The 18,706-nt window shown below is 33.9% G+C and overlaps 2 protein-coding genes across 24 annotated transcripts; both read right to left on the bottom strand.

Annotated features, from left to right (window-relative positions):
• Nucleotides 1-932: 932 nt before the first annotated feature.
• LOC142631039 (putative disease resistance protein RGA3) lies at nucleotides 933-17,349 on the bottom strand. 23 transcript variants are annotated; one of them, XM_075805105.1, is made up of 17 exons: nucleotides 13,602-17,349; nucleotides 8,608-8,730; nucleotides 7,826-8,185; nucleotides 7,208-7,678; nucleotides 6,082-6,262; nucleotides 5,781-5,897; nucleotides 5,504-5,687; nucleotides 5,287-5,372; nucleotides 5,108-5,198; nucleotides 4,905-4,972; nucleotides 4,497-4,583; nucleotides 4,332-4,393; nucleotides 3,667-3,755; nucleotides 3,432-3,499; nucleotides 3,233-3,329; nucleotides 1,937-2,230; nucleotides 933-1,605 (listed from the first exon to the last, which is right to left on the bottom strand). In XM_075805105.1, the coding sequence occupies exon 1, from the start codon at nucleotides 17,294-17,296 to the stop codon at nucleotides 13,652-13,654; it is 3,645 nt and encodes a 1,214-aa protein (XP_075661220.1). In that variant the 5' UTR covers nucleotides 17,297-17,349; the 3' UTR covers nucleotides 933-1,605; nucleotides 1,937-2,230; nucleotides 3,233-3,329; nucleotides 3,432-3,499; nucleotides 3,667-3,755; nucleotides 4,332-4,393; nucleotides 4,497-4,583; nucleotides 4,905-4,972; nucleotides 5,108-5,198; nucleotides 5,287-5,372; nucleotides 5,504-5,687; nucleotides 5,781-5,897; nucleotides 6,082-6,262; nucleotides 7,208-7,678; nucleotides 7,826-8,185; nucleotides 8,608-8,730; nucleotides 13,602-13,651. The 23 variants fall into 23 exon arrangements, 22 of the variants coding, with proteins under 22 accessions (XP_075661220.1, XP_075661227.1, XP_075661233.1 ...); XM_075805112.1 differs by having other exon boundaries at nucleotides 933-1,329; nucleotides 1,461-1,605; nucleotides 3,667-4,583; XM_075805118.1 differs by having other exon boundaries at nucleotides 1,937-1,996; nucleotides 2,085-2,230; nucleotides 3,667-4,583.
• LOC142631468 (uncharacterized) lies at nucleotides 9,881-11,364 on the bottom strand. The gene is made up of 3 exons (XM_075805641.1): nucleotides 11,329-11,364; nucleotides 10,714-11,182; nucleotides 9,881-10,017 (listed from the first exon to the last, which is right to left on the bottom strand). Exons 1-3 carry the CDS (start codon nucleotides 11,362-11,364, stop codon nucleotides 9,881-9,883), a joined length of 642 nt encoding a protein of 213 aa, XP_075661756.1.
• Nucleotides 17,350-18,706: the final 1,357 nt, after the last annotated feature.

Below are 18,706 nucleotides of genomic sequence, written 5' to 3'. Positions count from 1 at the left end.
TTTCGTTAAAATGGAAAATATAGGCCAAAATTTGGACCGAGATGAAATAGGAGTTTAGTGTATCAGTTTATAATATTCCAACTAGAACAGCCAGAATGGAATGTAATTTAAAATTTGTTCATATCAAAAGTATCTAAATTTAAACAAGTCACTTTTTTTTTTTTAGTTCTATGAGAAATCAACTTAGTAGTAGGTTTTAATTAGTTCAACTAGTAAAATCTCTTGTTGTTGAATAAAAAATCTGAGACTCAAACTTCGTCTATATCAAAAATTAATTGGTGTCTTCATTTGATAATACAAATAAATCAATATAAAGTAGATTCCATAAGATGAAATTCTATTTTATCTATAAAGGTAAATAAATCAATATGAGTTTTGGTTAACGCACGAGCCCTCTCTCTCTCTCTACCTAGATATTAATAAATATCTGGGGGAAAATATTAATAATAATTTAATCAACTAATTAGTAACATGAAAATTGATGAATGCTTGCTACATCCCTCATGGAACCTCAAGTTGAATAAATCCCTGCTCAGTTTGCATTAGAATGTTGTCTGTTATTAGGAAAAGTTGTGTTTATAATTCTTTGAAGTTTTCCTATTAATTAAGTGAAGTTTCTCTCATACAAAAAACTTCTTGTATGACAGTAACGTAGACAAGTATGCTAGGTAAATTATGTTCTTGCAGGAATTTTTCTTTTTCTTTTGGCCACCATGATCAGCATCTACATTTCACTTTGAATTGTTCTTTTATCACTTTTGGATGAAAAGGCCTGGGTTTTAATAATGAGCATTGTTATTATACTGGAAGAAAGTTAGAGCACCACAATATCTAGGGACCAGGAAACCAAGTAAGAACCAGTATCTCTGACTTAACTACGCATTTTTTTTCGCAAAATTGTAGCCTGGCATTCATAAGTACCCTTTCAGATACCTAATATTTTTGAAAGAAATGCACTAAGGGGGAAGATACAGCATCATTTTAGCATACATATGAAAGTTCATTTTAGTATTCATGAACTGTACAGGAAAATCTATACAAATATTTGATTTCTTCAAAATGTGTTGGACGAATCATGGACACTATCTAACCTCTGTACACCTCTAAACATTACAAAAGATATATACAAAGCCTAGATTAGCTGTTTGGCAAGAGGACAACTAGAAGAAATTTATTTAATAACTTTTTACACAGCTCATCAAGAACTTCCGCTTTCACAGTTGTAACAGAAATTGGATTGGGTATATTCAGAGTCAGATTGACTGAGTTTGATCCCACTTGATGCCTATTTCCACCAAAATCTAGCTTTGCTCAAACACCCTCCAAGTTCTGGAACATTAAGAGAGGAAAAGATTGTTTCAGATGAGAGACCCCCTTGGAAATTAGGTTCAGCCAGAATGGTCACAACTGGATGATAATAAAATAACACTGCGTGCAATACTTCTCTTGTATTGACATACGTTTCTGTTGACAGCGGATAGTCTTCCCTTTCTGCAGATTGGTTCGAAGATAGAACAAATCAGCCACCTTCTTGGGCAATATGGATCATTGTAGCTTGCCATATCTCCCTTGCTTCGGCTGTAGGTCGAAAATAAATTTCAATGCCTACATATGGCAGCATAAGTATTAAACAAAAGACTGAAAAACTATAGTTTGTAAGGAAACTCAAGAACATAAAGGGAATGCTGAACAACCCAGTTTAGACCTTATAAAAACACCTAATTGGGAAAATGGTGATGAATCATGCTAAATTATTCTATAGATATAGTAAATTATTTTACAGATAACAGCACAAAGTACACAAAAGAGATTTCTTTGTATCCTACAATGATGTTAAATTGAATGACAAAGGAAAAGACATTAAAATAACAATCACTAGGAGTTCTTTTATTAGTAACTATGACAAGACTGTAAGTAAAAATGACAAAAGGTATACCTTCAGTATATAAATCAGTTCTTAGAGAAGACATTCTATTGTCGCGGCAGATGAGGTCACCTATTATCAAGATTGGAGTCTTAAATACAGGCAGCAATGATGTCTCTGCTGATCAGCACACTTCACATTCTGATGCAATTGGCATTACCTTTTGATGTTTTCCAAGAGTCCAGCCCATGGAATCGAAAACTAGAATGGCACTAAAGAGTGAGTATCCAGCGCTTTTAACTATTCCCTTCTGGAAGTGGACTTCATATTTACCCATTTAAGTAAAAAACTGTCAACTTTTCAGAGCTGCATAAACAAACATTCAACATGATTCAGTCACAAGAAGAATAGAATTACATTTTCCAGTGGGTTATATGCGTCACAAGAAAATGCATTACAGGGAGTAATAGTAAAGCTTAAAGCTGGAAGTATTGACTAGGTACAAATTTGTTCAACCTTGATTAGCAATTAGCTACTATCCCTTGTTCTTTTCTGGGTAGACTGCAAAATTAACTTATGTAACCATTGATTGAGCATTCACACCTGTATGTTCTAAATTTTTCCCTAAATTTGTGATGCCTCCCTCTATTTTTTCAAATCAGTTTGCAAATTCTCACAAAATAATCATAATTCTATGGCAAGAAAACTGCGTTGTGTCTTGTTTCAACTCATCACTGACAATTGGGCTTTTAGTGTAGGAAATACAATTCAAATTGGATAAAAAGCACAGCTACGATATTTTAGATTTTTAGTTATAGAAGATTTCATTGATAGAAGTTATTTTTTTTGGTAGAACATTGATAGAACTTTCAGTCTTATTTCTGAGTAATACAAATTAAATTATAAGCCATATTGTATTAAATGAATAATTACAAACAAAATTCGGTTTACAGAGACTTATGTCCATTGCCTTGTCTGCAATCTGTAGGCTGTTACCCTCCATACAGGGATATCAAGTGCAGCACCCAAACAGGTTGGCCTCTTAGTTAAGACAACAAGACTGACAATAAGAGATTAAGAGAATACTGAAACAGAAATTTGGAAATCCATTAATTGAAGCTAACTATTATATGCTCTTTGCAAAGATTTGTAGCAGGGATTAGTGCATAACTTGATCTCAGACAAAAAAAATGCGTCAAATTTGAGTTTCAAGTTTCTTTTCTTAATTGAGTCCTTCAATTTCTTGCAGATGTCTGAGGACTGGATATCATAGTTTATGCCATTGATTAGTACTAAAATTTGAACATTCAAAACAAGATATATATATATGATCATAATCAGTATGTAAGGGTAATCGTTGATGTGTACCTCATAATCTAGAAAGCTGCTGAAGTCACTGCAACAGAGACTTTAAGTTAGGAAACCAAAACATAGGATTTGAACAGCAGACAAATTGTCAGGAATCCTGTTTATTCCACAAAAAAAAGGAGTTATTTATGATTATATATATAGGAGATAGAAGCAAACTTGGTGAAAAGTGTAAATGCTGGAAAAGCCTAGGCCTTACTTGATTCATTGTCAAAGTGATACCCAATTGACCCTTACAGGTACATTCAAGTCATGGTTCCAGCTAACCTACAACCGGAAGTCTTTTAGGAAAAAATAAAAAGAAAGAAAACTGAAGACAATAAAATTAGCTTAGCTTGAGAATAAATGTAACTGCAATTATGAAGTAATCCAATGATGAATAAAACAGTTTACCCAACATTATAATTTGATCTCAAAAGAAAAAAGATGTTAACCTTCTCGTTTAATTTGATTTGAATCTCAAGTTATACTTCCTTATAGTGCACATTGTACAGCAAACCGGACTTTAAGTTCATCTACAAATCTGTTTAAAATAGAATAAATAATTTGTCTCTGAGTATTTCACACATTTAAAACTAACTTCAAATGAATTCATTACATTAATTAACTTTAGAGAAGCTTGAAACATGAATAATGAAAGAGACCTATTTAATTCAAAATTGGTTAGTGAAAACTTAACAGTGAAGACAATGTAATATTTACTAAAGAGCCCTAATCAATGCATTGTTGGTAGACCAGAATACACACACACACACACAAATAATCTCAAGAAGTTTAGAATTGATTGTTCAAACAAAAATACTTGATTTTTGTTGTTGGATGGAAAATTTGAAGATCTAAGAATGCTATGCAGAAAAACGTGCTACTCTATATGAGCACACAATTTTGAACAAAAATTATGGAAATTAAAAATTAAGTGCATAAGCTAGTCCATTCAAAGTGATATATTAAACCTAAGGACATTTGAGCAAAAATACCGATTTTAGATTCTTTGAGCTTAGCATAGGAGTCAAAAGTTTGTCTAGATAAATGGAACATGGGCAATCTTGATCAATCTATGCTGAAGTACATAACCTCTATTTGGGAAATGAAGGATTACCAGCATGGCATCATCTGTTATCTAGTGAGGCACCACACCCTTGCTGGTAGATATCTCAGCTTCTTGCAATTGTTTATAGACATCTCATCAACTAAATAAAGGTTCTACAACTATAGTGGAAAGTCACCACTCTTGTTTACTCCTTTTGATTTTAAAATATCTTACTTGCGATTGTTGAAGTAGATGAGGCAGCAACTTGAGCTTAGGCACACATAATGTTTGATTTGTGTGTAGTCTGAAATGTCGGACATCCTTTAAAAAAATAAAGGCTCCACTAAGTATACATCAACTAATTTTTCTTTCTTATATGAGATTATTCCACCAAACTCAGATAACACCACAATGCAGGGTTAGTATTAAGAGCATTTACTCTTGAAACTCTGAAGAGAATCTAACAAGGATACAAGAAGGTTTTGTTTTCCATTAACTGGATATGAGAATCTTAAGTAATAGGGAAAACTTAGATTTCACAATCTGTAATCCAGGAATAAATCCATGTATGTCGTCAGAAATGGAAAAGAAAAAAGTTTCAAAATGAAAAACATGGAAAAGAGCAAATTAAGAAATGTGTACATGATTCTGAAGAATTCCATATAACACGAACAAGGTCATCAACACTCCCTATTGCAGTCAATTTTCCACTGAAATATAAAGAAACAATGAATTTGAAAAGAATAACAATTTTAGTGAATAGTATACAAAGTTGAGAATAGGAAAAAAAATTGATAATAGAATTTTTTGTAAGAGAGACAATAGAAGAGAAGAAGAAAACTCACAAATTTTAGTGAGAGGAAAAAAAAGCACTGGAATCAATTTTAAGTCCGCCTTTTATGATTTCTAGATTATGACCAATTTTTTGCCTGTAATCTAAGGCTTCACAAGATTATAAGTTAAAATAAATCCTCAACCACTATGCCAAATCTTCCACTTAGGTTTCAATTGAGAGGGATCCCACCTTTCTTTACTGGAAGGTAGTGCATTCTTGTTCTTGGGTTTCATTTCTTGAAAAGATATGAAGCTGCCCCACTATTGTTGCAGAAGCTACAAGAAAACAAACACGTTACTTTCTAAATAAAAAACAAATTAAACACGTTAACTCCTACATGAGAACCTCGAATCCACAAAGGGTTCCTTGAATTCATAAATTCAAAGGGCTTTATGAAAGAATTTACCTGAAAAGCACGTTTGATCATGGCCGAAGGCTATGAGTTTTACTCCCAGCACCATTTCCCTTCATGTCACCAAATTTCACGCAATTTTTCTGTGATCTCCGATGACTTCTAATAGTACTTTTCTACTTCTTGAATTTCCCGCAAACTGACTTCTAACGAGCTCTGTTCTACATCACCCACCACTCTAGAAAGGTTCCAACATCATTAACATTTAGTGACTCCAACTGATGATATAAATAGGTATCAATATAAAAAAGATGAAATGACATTTACTCACCATAAACTTTTGAAGGAATTTATAATAAGTAGGGGAAGAAAATGAATGGTTCCTATCCTTGCCGCCCTGACTAAGTTCAGCACAAAGTCTCATATTTCATCTTTTCCCTGTCTTTGCCTTCATCAAAAAGAGAACATTATGGAAAGTATTGATGTAAAGAGTCTATTTAAAAACTTGAAGAAAGTAGAATGTGATGTAAGAAATAGCAAATAATTTATGAATAAAAATCCTCTAATATGAAAAACAAAATACTAGTATTAGAGACGAGAGAGAGTAGAAAGTCAGTTTTGGATGGACTCACCACCAGCCTTTCCTAATATTACAGAAACTTCAAGATGCTACTAGAAAACTTGAGGCATTACATTTGCCACATCCTTCCTCTTGATGATGTAATAATGTGGTGAGTCGTTGTGTGGGTGTACATGCATCAGCTTTGTGCAATCACATAATTCCTATATGCTGGTCCTAAATAGAATCTTCCCCTACGACCATCAACAATAGCTAAAAGTTAAAACAATTATAATATATAATTATTATTCTGAATAACCTTCTCAAATGAAAACATTGCGGTAGCACATGAACCAAGCACAAATGATTCCTTAGTTTATTGTTATTAATGTCTGGCCTGGGATTAATACCCAATAATTTGGCATGTATTTTATTGAGCTAAATCGCTGGTCTAGTTTATTGTAATTAACGTATGGTAGAGTATAAAACTTCAAGTTCTTCAAAATTTGAACCCATCATGAGTAAGGAACTTTATATGATATTGAAATCTCAAATGCTAAGAGGTTGAGTCTTGGTGGGATGGCAAGTGTCTTTCACCAAAAGCAATAGGTCATGAGTTCAATGTTTGGGAATCACAAAAAGTGGGAGCTTTGTGCACTGTATAAGACTTTTTTTTTTTTTTTTAAAATCTCAAATGCTCAATTTAATTAGCTAGATTTTAGTTTTTCTATAGGGAAAAGTTTAATATATACACACCATTGGTTGTCAATGATTAAATGGCTGAATAAAGAACACAAAATTTTGCTAGATTCATAAGAGAGACAAAACACGTTAACAATTTTAGTTAGAAAAAACAAAGAAAAAAGATGAGGTTGGTGATGATTTGCTAAGTTTAATTACCTTCAAGACCAAATTGTATTCCATTATTACAAAATGGTGGTCTCAATTGTTGGGATATGAACAAAATGAGATTTCATGTGTTCTTGGCCATGTTGACTAATAGAATACAACCAACACTAGTCATGCCAAAATAATTTCATAAAAATATTTGGAAAATTTTTTCTTCATCTTTTTCTAAGTAAAAAGTTAGAGAATGTTGTAGAAAAAGTGATATTGAAGAGAGGATCTTCGGAATGAATACTATATTATTTGGATTGAAAAAAATACTTCATAAATGAGAAGAAGTGAAAAAAACTTACCACCTTTGACAAACTTCTATTAAACTCCATAAAATTAATTAATTCTTCTTCCAACTGAATATAATAGAATTTGGCCAGCACATCAAGGCAATATATTTAAGTAATAAATAAGAAATAGATTCTAAAAGATCAGAGGACAAAGAAAGGAAGATATTAGGGAAATTATGAATGTAATTAGTTGATTTAAAGTAGATTGTCAGAGAAGAGAGGGGGATTAAGTTTAAGATAACTGACCACACACATTGTTGTGATAATATATGTGTTAACTTCATACAGCTTCCTCTTTAATCCATTCCATGTCATTGGACAAGAATTGACTAATACTCTCAGCACTTCTATCATTTAACTTGAAGCAGTTATGAACGAATAGGTGTTGCAAATTGGTGAGCCAATACATGGCATCCACTTGCATCCAAATAAGTAACCAATGTTGAAGAGAGAAAAGGTTTTTCAACCACTCTGCCTATTTTACTGTCAATATATCAACAAATTCAGTAAATGTTAGATGAATTAGAGAAATCAAGAGGGTAGATTTTGTTAAAACTTAAAAGGTTGATATCAGAGGAAAAGAAGATGATATTTTGATGAACTTCACTCAGATAATAATTAAATTCATACCTCACTAAACTGTGTGCAATCGTTAACCATTCTGACAGCAACCAACAAAAAATATTCAGCTTTTACTGTAAAGTGAGCATAACTTCTACCGAACTATCGACCACCAGAAAGAAATCCGTAGAGCATCTCTTTAGTAAGGGATTGGTCCTCTTCCTTTGTTCCCTGAAAGCAGCATTCTTGTACCCAAAATTCAGATCTTGAAGAGAGAAAAAGTTAACCCTGTGCCAAATCAGAAGCTACCATTGACGCCTCATATGTGCAGTGTAAAGATCCTCAAAATATGACTCCTCCAACTAAGAACGTGCTTAGGTGTTGAAGTTTGGCTGATTGAAAACCGGGGCTAGAATGGCGAAGAATACTCTGCCAAATCAGAAGCTACCATTAACACTTATATCAAAGAAATGCTAAGTACCACTAGTGGCTTATATATTTTAAAATATTGTCTAAGGATGCATTGCCATGAACAATATACACTACATATATCAGAAAATGAACACAAAATAGATGCAACGCTACCCAGATTTACAAACTCACTTTTTTTTAATTTTTTAATTTTAAGTATTAGAAACAAATAATTTTTGAATTTTAGAATTATAAACAAAGAATTAGGCTAGCATTTTGTTATGTTGGAAAAGAAATAATGCCTTGGACAAAAGGAGAAATTTAAACACCTGAACTTGTGTGTCAAAGAAATAACCTAAATTTTTGACAGTGAGTGTATGTTGGGACTGAAAAAATAGAAATCTATAAAAGAGAAGAGGAAGAATAGGAGATGGATTTACCACATTGTTTTTGTATTACTTTGACCAAAAATATCTTCAACTTCTCTAATTTGGTGAACGGCCCTTGAATTTTGATCGTTTGCAGCTCTTGAAGAGAAGAGAACTTTCCTTCTTCTTTTTTCCCTGCGAAAGAATAAGGAATAAATCAAATTAAAGAAAAAAACAATGCGTAATATTTGATAATTGTCTATTTGATTAATTCAATATGAGAAAACTTACCACTCTGATCTGTTTTGGACCAATATGCACAACTCCCCTTTTATCCATTCTCAGTAGAGAGAGATATTTGCTAAGTTTAATTACCTTCAAGACCAAATTGTATTCCATTATTACAAAATGGTGGTCTCAATTGTTGGGATATGAACAAAATGAGATTTCATGTGTTCTTGGCCCTGTTGACTAATAGAATACAACCAACACTAGTCATGCCAAAATAATTTCATAAAGATCTTTGGAAAATTTTTCTTCATCTTTTTCTAAGTAAAAAGTTAGAGAATGTTGTAGAAAAAGTGATAGTGAAGAGATGATCTTCGGAATGAATATTATATTATTTGGATTGAGAAAAACACTTCATAAATGAGAAGTGAGAAAAACTTACCACCTTTGACAAACTTGTATTAACTCCATAAAATTAATTAATTGTTCTTCCAACTGAATATATTTAAGTAATAAATAAGAAATAGATTAAAAAAGATTAGAGGAAAGCAAACAAATGAAGGAAGACATTAGGGAAATTATGAATGTAATTAGTTGATTTAAAGTAGAGTATCAGAGAAGAGAAGAGGATTAAGTTTAAGATAACTGACCACACACATTGTTGTGATAATATATGTGTGAACTTCAAACAGCTTCCTCTTTAATCCATTCCCTGTCATTGGACCAGAATTGGCTGATACTCTCAGTACTTCTATCGTTTGACCTGAGGCAGTACTGAATAAATAGGTGTTGCAAATTGGTGAGCCAATACATGGCATCCACTTGCATCCAAATAAGTAACCAATGTTGCAGAGAGAAAAGGTTTTCCAACCACTCTACCAATTTTACTGTCAATATATCAACAAATTCAGTAAATAGTAGATGGATTAAAGAAATCAAGAGGGGTAGATTTTGTTAAAAGGGTTATATTAGAGGAAAAGAAGATGAGATTTTGGGGGAACTCACTAATTTTGATGAACTTCACTTAGATAGTGATTGACCATTCTGATAGCAACCAACAAGAAATATTCAGCTTTTACTGTAAAGTGAGCATAACATGGCAATAACTTCTACCGAACTATCGACCGCCAGAAAGAACTCCAGAGAGCACCTCTTTAGTAAGGGATTGGTCCTCTTCCTTTGTACCCAAATTCAGATCTCGAAGAGAGAAAAAGTTAACCCTGTCCAAATCAGCAGCCACCATTGACACCTCATCTGTGCAGAGTAAAGATCCTCAAAATATGACCCCTCCAACTAAGAAAGTTCTTAGGTGTCAATGTTTGGCTGATTGAAAATCAGAGCTTAGAGTGGCGAAGAATCCTGTGCCAAATCAGAAGTTACCATTGGCTCTTATATCAAAGAAATGCTACGTACCACTATTGGCTTAAATATTTTGAAATATTGTCTGGATATATTGCCATGAACAATATACGCTATATATATCAGAAAATGAACACAAAATAGATGCAACGCTACCCAGATTTACAAACCCACTTTTTTTAATTATTAGAAACAAATAATTTTTGAATAACCTAAATTTTTTAAAGTGAGTATATGTTGGGACAGAAAAAGGCAAAATCTATAAAAGAGAAGAGGAAGAATAGGAGATGGACTTACCACATTGTTTTTGTATTACTTTGACCAAAATATCTTCAACTTCTCTAATTTGGTGAGCGGCCCTTGAATTTTGATCGTTTGCAGCTATTGAAGAGAAGAGAACTTTCCTTTTTTTTTTTCTTTTTTTTTTCCTGTGAGAGAATAAGGAATAAATTAAATTAAGGAAAAAATCTATGCGTAATCTTTGATAATTGTCTGTTTGATTAATTCAATATGAGAAAACTTACCACTCTAATCTGTGTTGGACCAATATGCACAACTACCCTTTAATTCGTTTTCAAATGAGAGAGATACTTGGAATATGGGCAATTTTGAGCCACTCTGCGCCGCTTCCCTTCTCACATCTGTCCTTTAATTTGGGGCATTGCCAAATATTTAATTTGGTGAGGTGTTGCATGGCTCCTGCTGTTGGCAGATACATCAGGTTCATGCATTTGTAAAGATACAACTTTTGAAGAGAAGAAAGGTAGCCCAACCACTCAGGCAAAGCTTCAATCTGGTCAAAATTCTGTATCCAAAGTTCTCTTGGGGCAGTAAATCGTTGAATATCTTCTGGGAGAGAGTTGAGTTTAGCCCATCCAAACAATTCTAGCGTTTCAAGGGATGTGTGTTGGATGGAACTGAGACTAGGGAAAGTATCCAACTCCTCACAAAACCCACCAATACACAAATACTTCAAGCGGGTGAGGCAGTCTAACCCATCTGGCAAATCCATCAATCTTTTATCATATGCAATTGATAAAGAGTAAAGCGAATGCAAATCCTGTAGATTTGGAATTGATATCAGATTAGGACAATCATTTATCTCCAATGACGATAGAGATATACATGATTCAAGACCAATTGGTAGAACTTCATCACTACATGATATCGCTAGACTTCGAAGAAATAACGCCAAACCTTTTATACTTGGAAAGCTTCAATTTCTTCAAAATTTGAACCCATCGTGAATGAGGAAATTTGATATGAAATTGAAATCTCAAATGCTAAGAGGTCAAGTCTTGGTGGGATGAATTTGAAAAAAAAAAAAATCTCAAATGCTCAATTTAATTAGCTAAATTTTAAATTTTCTATAGGGAAAAGCTTAATATATACACACCCTTGGTTGTCAGTGATTTAATGGCTGAATAAAGAACACAAAATTTTGCTAAATTCATAAGAGAGACAAAACATGTCAACAATTTTAGCTAGAAAAAAAATAAAAATAAAAAAGATGAGGTTGGTGATGATTTGCTAAGTTTTATTACCTTCAAGACTAAATTGTATTGCATTATTACAAAATGGTGGTCTCAAATTGTTGGGATATGAAAAAAATAAGAATTCATAAGTTCTTAGCCTAGTTGACTAACAGAATACAACAAACACTAGCCATGCAAAATAATTTCATAAGAATATTGGGAAAATTTTTTCTAAATAAAAAGTCAGAGAATGCTGTAGAAAAAATGATAGCGAAGAAGGGATCTTGGGAATGAATAGTATATTATTTGGAATGGACTAATACTTCATAAATGAGAAGATATGAGAAAAACTTACAAACTTTGACGAACTTCTATTAAACTTCATTAAATTAATAAAATGTTCTTCCAACTGAATATAATATAGTTTGGCCTGCATATCAAGGCAATATATTTAATTAATAAAGAAGAAATAGATTAAAATTGATCAGAGGAAAGCAAACAAAGAAAGGAAGACATTAGGGAAATTATGAATGTAATTAGTTGATTTAAAGTAGACTGTCAGAGAAGAGGATCAAGTTTAAGATAACTGACCACACACATTGTTCTTCAAACAGCTTCCTCTTTAATCCATTCCTTGTCATTGGACCAGAATTGGCTGATACTCTCAGCACTTCTATAGCTTAACTTGAGGCAGTACTGAATGAATAGGTGTTGCAAATTGGTGAGCTGATACATGGCATCCACTTGCATCCAAATAAGTAACCAATGTTGAAGAGAGAAGGTTTTCCAACCACTCTGCCAATTTTACTGCCAATATATCAACAAATTCAGTAAATAGTACATGAATTAAAGAAATCAAGAGGGGTAGATTTTGTTAAAAGGGTGATATCATAGGAAAAGAAGATGAGATTTTGGGGGAACTCACTAATTTTAATGAACTTCACTCAGATAGTAATTGAATTCACACCCCATTAGACTGTGTGCAATCGTTAACCATTCTGACACCAACCCACAAGAAATATTCAGCTTTTACTGTAAATTGAGCATAACATGGCAATAACTTCTACCGAACTATTGACCACCAGAAACAACTCCAGAGAGCATCTCTTTGGTAAGGGATTGGACCTCTTCCTTTGTTCCCTGAAACCGGCATTCTTGTACCCAAAATTCAGATCTTGAAGAGAGAAAAAGTTAACCCTATGCCAAATCAGAAGCTACCATTGACGCCTCATATGTGCAGCGTAAAGATCCTCAAAATATGACTCCTCCAACTAAGAATGTGCATAGATGTCAAAGTTTGGCCGATTGAAAACCGGGGCTAGAATGGCGAAGAATCCTCTGCCAAATCAGAAGCTCCATTAACTCTTATATCAAAGAAATGCTAACTACCACTAGTGGCTTAATATTTTGAAATATTGTCTGGATAGATTGCCATGAACAATATACACTACATATATCAGAAAATGAACAAAAAATGAACCCAGATTTACAAACTCACTTTTTTTAATTTTTTACTTTTAAGTATTAGAAACAAATAATTTTAGAATTTTAGAATTATAAACAAAGAATTACGCTAGCATTTTGTTATGTTGGAAAAGAAATAATGCCTCGGACAAAAGGAGAAATTTGAACACCTGAACTTGTTTGTCAAAGAAATACATTTCAGCCCCCCCAATTGGATAACAACCATCACATAACCTAAAATTTTGAAAGTGAGTATATGTTGAGACAGAAAAAAGTGAAATCTATAAAAGAGAAGAGGAAGAATAGGAGATGGACTTACCACATTGTTTTTGTATTACTTTGACCAAAAATATCTTCAACTTCTCTAATTTGGTGAGCGGCCCTTGAATTTTGATCGTTTGCAGCTCTTGAAGAGAAGAGAACTTTCCTTCTTCTTTTTTTTCCCTGCGAAAGAATAAGGAATAAATCAAATTAAAGAAAAAAACAATGCGTAATCTTGGATAATTGTCTATTCGATTAATTCAATATGAGAAAACTTACCACTCTGATCTGTCTTGGACCAATATGCACAACTCCCCTTTAATCCATTCTCAGCAGAGAGAGATATTTGGAATATGGGCAATTTTGAGCCACTCTGCACCGCTTCCCTTCACACATCTTTCCTTTAATTTGGGGCAATTCCGAATATCTAAATTGGTGAGGTGTTGGATGGCTCCCGCTTTTGGCAGATACATCAGGTTCATGCAATTCCGAAGATACAAGTTTTGAAGAGAAGAAAGTTTGCCCAACCACTCAGGCAAAGCTTCCATCTGGTCAAAATTCTTTATCAAGAGTTCTGTTAGGGCAGTAAATCGTTGAATATCTTCCGGGAGAGAGTTGAGTTTAGCCCATCCATACAAGCTTAGTGTTTCAAGGGATGCATGTTGGATGGAACTGAGACTAGGGAAAGCATCCAACTCCTCACAAAACCCACCAATACTCAAATACTTCAAGCGGGTGAGGTAGTCTAACCCATCTGGCAAACCCATCAATCTTTTACAAGATGTAATTGTTAAAGAGGAAAGTGAATGCAAATCCTGTAGATTTGGAATTGATATCAGATTAGGACACTCATTTGTCACCAATGACGATAGAGATATACATGATTGAAGACCAATTGGTAGAACTTCATCGCTACACGATATCGCTAGGGTTCGAAGAAGTAACGCCACACCTTTTATACTTGGAAAGGATCTCAGATTAGGACAATTTCTTACCTCGAAATTCTCAAGGGAACAAAGGGTGTGCAATCCATCCGGCAAATAACTCAATTTCTTACAGTCTGATATATACAGTGACCGAAGAGAAGTGTAGAAGCCCCATACATCCCCGTGTGGTGATAGGGATACCAAATCATCACATCTCGATATACTCAAAAACATAAGACTCGAATTATTTTTCAATAACTGCTCTGGCAAAGAAGCAAGTTCTGAAATTCCCCAAATATTGAGAAACGTTAGTGTTGTAAGCTTGCTGCTAATTTTTTCAAATGTCGTGCTATTGGTTTGGGAAATATGTAATACCTCAAGAGAAGGAAAATGACATGGAGCACTTTTCAATTGCTCACAGTAATCAATGGTCAAATTCTTAAGGCAAGGAAACACCATTCCCGTTGTTGTTGGCTCCATCGCATCCGTCCATTCAACTAGATTTGGCATCAACTCCAATTGAAGACTTTCCAAACACGGGAACAATATTTTGTGGTAACCACCATCATTATAGTTGCCGTAAAACTCGGTTCCTATAGATCTTACATTATCCATCCCACTTATATAAAGATCCCTAAGACAAGATAGAAGCCCGAGAGTGGGAAGAACCTCACATTTCTTGCAATCAATTAATTTGATATTAATCAAATTGCCATATAGCAAAAAGCCATCCCTTGCTTCATGACTTGTCAACATCCATGATGGGAATTTCTCCCCTCCAAAACCCATAATTGTTAAGCTCTTCAAATATCGGTGAGGTTGGAGTCCTTCCAACACCTCTTCATCATTATTGTGGGTGCCTTCTCTAATCCCACTCCAGTTAAACCTCAACTCATATACTTTGGCCTTCTCTACTAATTTTGCATTTCTGGAGGCTTCTTTATCTTTCACAAGCTCTAGCCACTGAATGTCTAATTTTCCTTTTAGTTGATTTAAGCGTCCCAATTCTTCAATTTGAAAACCTATGCCTTGACCCACAACGAAACATTGCAAAGTTTGAAGACAAGACAACTGCCCTAAGTCTTTAGGCATTTGGCTAAATCTATAACCATCAAAATAAATATGTCTCAAGTTAATCAAATTTTTTAGATCCTTTGGAAGCTCTTTGAGATTATCACAATCTTCTATTCTTAAAGTTTGCAAATTATAGAGCTTGGTGATGGCCTTTGGTAACGCTTTAATGGAGGTTCTTGAGATGCTGAGAAGTCTCAAATGTATTAAGAAGCCAATTGAACTTGGCAATTCTTTTATACTTTTTCCATATAATTTTAAAACACGTAAGCATTCAAAATTGAATATTGTGTTGCCAAGTGCAGCATATTCAGAAATAAATGTGCGCAATTTCCAGACACCATCTTTTAAATATGGAATTCTTGGTATACTTTCACCTTCAAATTGGATCACCAAACGTCGTACAAGACTGATACCATCTACTAAATCGTCATTTAAAATTAGGGTCTCTGATTTTGAAACTAAAAGAGCAAGATCATGTACCAAATCATGTATCTTGCATATGATAATATTATCATAATCATCCTTTTGCTCATCTTGGAATAAGGAATTTGCCAACAAGATATCAAAATACATGTTGCCAATATCCTCCATCACTAGACAACTTCCTAGACATGGTTGAAGAAACCCTTCAGCCATCCAAAGCTGAATTAATTCTTCCTTATTAATCCTATAATCTTTAGGAAAAATTGAACAATATGCAAAACATTGTTTAAGAGATGGTAATGGAAGATGATCAAAGCTCAATTTTAATATTGGTAACAGTTCATTGCTACCATGTGGAGAATTCAAAATTTCATTGTCTAGAAGTGTTAACCATTCACTTTTCTCCTTTTTACGAGACATCGTCCCTCCTAGAACTTCTGCAGCTAATGGAACCCCTCCACATTTTTTTGCAATATCCCTTCCAATAGCCTCTAACTCTGGAGTTAATAGAACTCTTTCATTAAGAGATACTTTTTTCTTGATGATGGACCAGCATTCATTTTTTGATAGTTTTTTCAAGTTATGTTGTGGAAGTGTCTTTGTGATTTTTGCCACATTGTCACTACGGGTTGTTAAAATAATGCTGTTTCCCGCATTCAAATTAATTCCTAAGAGACAATTCCTTAAATTATCCCATTTCATAGGTTCTTCATTCCACACATCATCAAGTATTAGAAGATATCTTTTGCCTTGCAACTCCTTTTTAAGGCATTCTAATATTGTATTCTTATTTTCTAATGCACTTGACTTCTGGGTAAGGGATTCTAGAGCCTCTCTCAAAATCCTTTTATCATTGAAATCATCAGAGACACATACCCATATTGTTTTATCAAAATGTATCTTTACTAGCTCGTGATTGTACACGAGTTTTGCTACGGTTGTCTTCCCCAAACCTGCCATTCCTACAATAGGAATGACCGAGAGTTGTTCATTGGTTGCACTAAGCAGCATGTTTACTAAGTTTGAGACTTGATCTCCCCTTCCTACAATTTCTGAAAGATCAACAGAGGAATCTGTCTCTCGGTATGGGATTATCTCAGGATTTGCATTTACTAGTTTTGCTCTAGTAAGTCCAAATCCATCTGCTTCTTCATTAATATTTTTTAGCGACTCGCTAATAGTCTTAACTTTGTTAGCCATCTTGATACGAAAGGCAATCGGGTTTGAAAATGAAAAGAAGAAGCATACCTTTCTTTTCATTTGATTTCGGATCTCTACCTTTCGCCGGAGATTCTCGTAAGCAAGCTCACCCAGCACGTCATCAGCATCATAAGCAAGGTCTTTAAGCCTCTGCAGCCAGTTCTTCACCGACAGGTCAGTCACTTGCTTTCTCTCTGCATCAGCCAGCACATCTTGGATCATCTCCACCGACTGACGAAGCCGTGTCAGCTCCTCCTTGAAACCCCAAGCAAGGCCGATCTGCTCGGTAACAAGTGGATACAGCTTGCTTAGTATTTCCTTAGCAACATCAGTAACGATAGCCTCAGCCATGTTTTCTTTGGTACGTACTCAGGTAAAAATCAGAAATAAGCAAAGAAGTATTTGGAAACGAGAGGAAACAGGATAGTAAAGACTAACAGCAAAAATATTTAATAGAAGTGAGTACATCCACTTGCACCGTCTATTACGTGAGAGAGCTAGTGCACCATCATTACTTAAATATTTATCCGTGGGCCAATGCATATATATATATATATTAGTCAGATTCAAAACACATTTAGTCAGTCAACAAAGGTCATTGATGTACTAAAACAATAGAGCAGTTGAAGTTTATAACATGGTATGCAGTATTGCATGTGAATTTCGGTCAACATCTATATTCTTTATATATAGATTCACATTATGAGAGAATCAATACAAAAACACTCAGTCAAGAGAACTAAAGTATAATACAAAATTAAAATAGCTGGCCACCATCTACTTCAATATTTCTTTATATCGTTATGATAATGTGTGAAATGAAGTGTTGAAGCTAGTGTGTAGAGAGTCGTAATAAAATTACTCTTGAGATTTTCTTCAATGTATACCATGCAATAAAGCTAAGTCTATCATGGACATATATGACTCATTCTCATCAGTTATCAATGAATTTGCAAAAGAAATTTAAGATACGCGAGATACCTCAGGCTCTCAGCAATGTTTTGTTTGGTGATTGAATATTTCAGAAATAAATTGGAAGTATTTCAAAATCATAGAAGAAATTGTGATGTCGTATTATTACATTGATAGAAGAGAGAATCACATCAACTTGCACGCGTGCCTATTGGGGGTCTCTCTACTCTGTCTCTTTTATCCAAATTGAAATTAATGGGGACATGACCATGTGATTGTGCTAGTTAATCATCATTAAATATTGGTCCAACATGCGTTCACATTTTGAGTTTTGATAGACTCAATACTCATGGTAGATAAGCCGACAAAGTTAATTAAAAAACAATACTACTGCAGAAAAAGTTGGCCACCATTTGCATGTGAATTGTGCATGCAAATATAATAGTTTCACTAAATCACAGTATTTAGAAAGAAAAAAAAAAGGTTTCAAATTGCGAAAAAACGATGCTTAATATTCGCTCAAGAGACCTGATATATGTATTATTTTATTACACATGCATTTCAGCATCAACATCAATCTTCCTTATGTAATTTGCTATTGTGTCTAATGAAGTCTTAAGTCAGCGTATTCTCTTATCTTATCCCATTTCCTTATATATATATATATGTGTGTGTGTTTCTCAAAAAAAAAGTCTTAAGCTAATGTTTCCTCACCAAAAATAAAATAAAATAAAAAAACTTAAGCTAATGTAGAGAGTCGTTAGGAACAGCTCTACAACATCAACATTTTAGTAATACATTTATGAAAAAAAAAAAAATTAACGAATGCCCCAAAATAAAAGTAATTAA

Source organism: Castanea sativa, chromosome 4 (assembly GCF_040712315.1).
Source record: "Castanea sativa cultivar Marrone di Chiusa Pesio chromosome 4, ASM4071231v1".
In the NCBI taxonomy this organism is placed as follows: domain Eukaryota; kingdom Viridiplantae; phylum Streptophyta; class Magnoliopsida; order Fagales; family Fagaceae; genus Castanea; species Castanea sativa.
The sequence above is the reverse complement of the archived record's forward strand: the minus strand, read 5'-3'. Positions and strand labels throughout refer to the sequence as shown.

What these genes read in the sequence shown, in the direction of transcription:
- LOC142631468 (XM_075805641.1), bottom strand. Translation starts at nt 11,364, where the DNA reads ATGGGTTCAAATTTTGAAGAAATTGAAGCTTTCCAA. An exon ending in AAGAAATTGAAGCTTTCCAA is followed by an intron (nt 11,183 to 11,328) that starts GTATAAAAGGTT and finishes CCAAATCTACAG; the next exon opens with GATTTGCATTCGCTTTACTC. An exon ending in CAAAATTGCCCATATTCCAA is followed by an intron (nt 10,018 to 10,713) that starts GTATCTCTCTCA and finishes TACTCTGCACAG; the next exon opens with ATGAGGTGTCAATGGTGGCT.
- LOC142631039 (XM_075805100.1), bottom strand. Translation starts at nt 17,296, where the DNA reads ATGGCTGAGGCTATCGTTACTGATGTTGCTAAGGAAATACTAAGCAAG.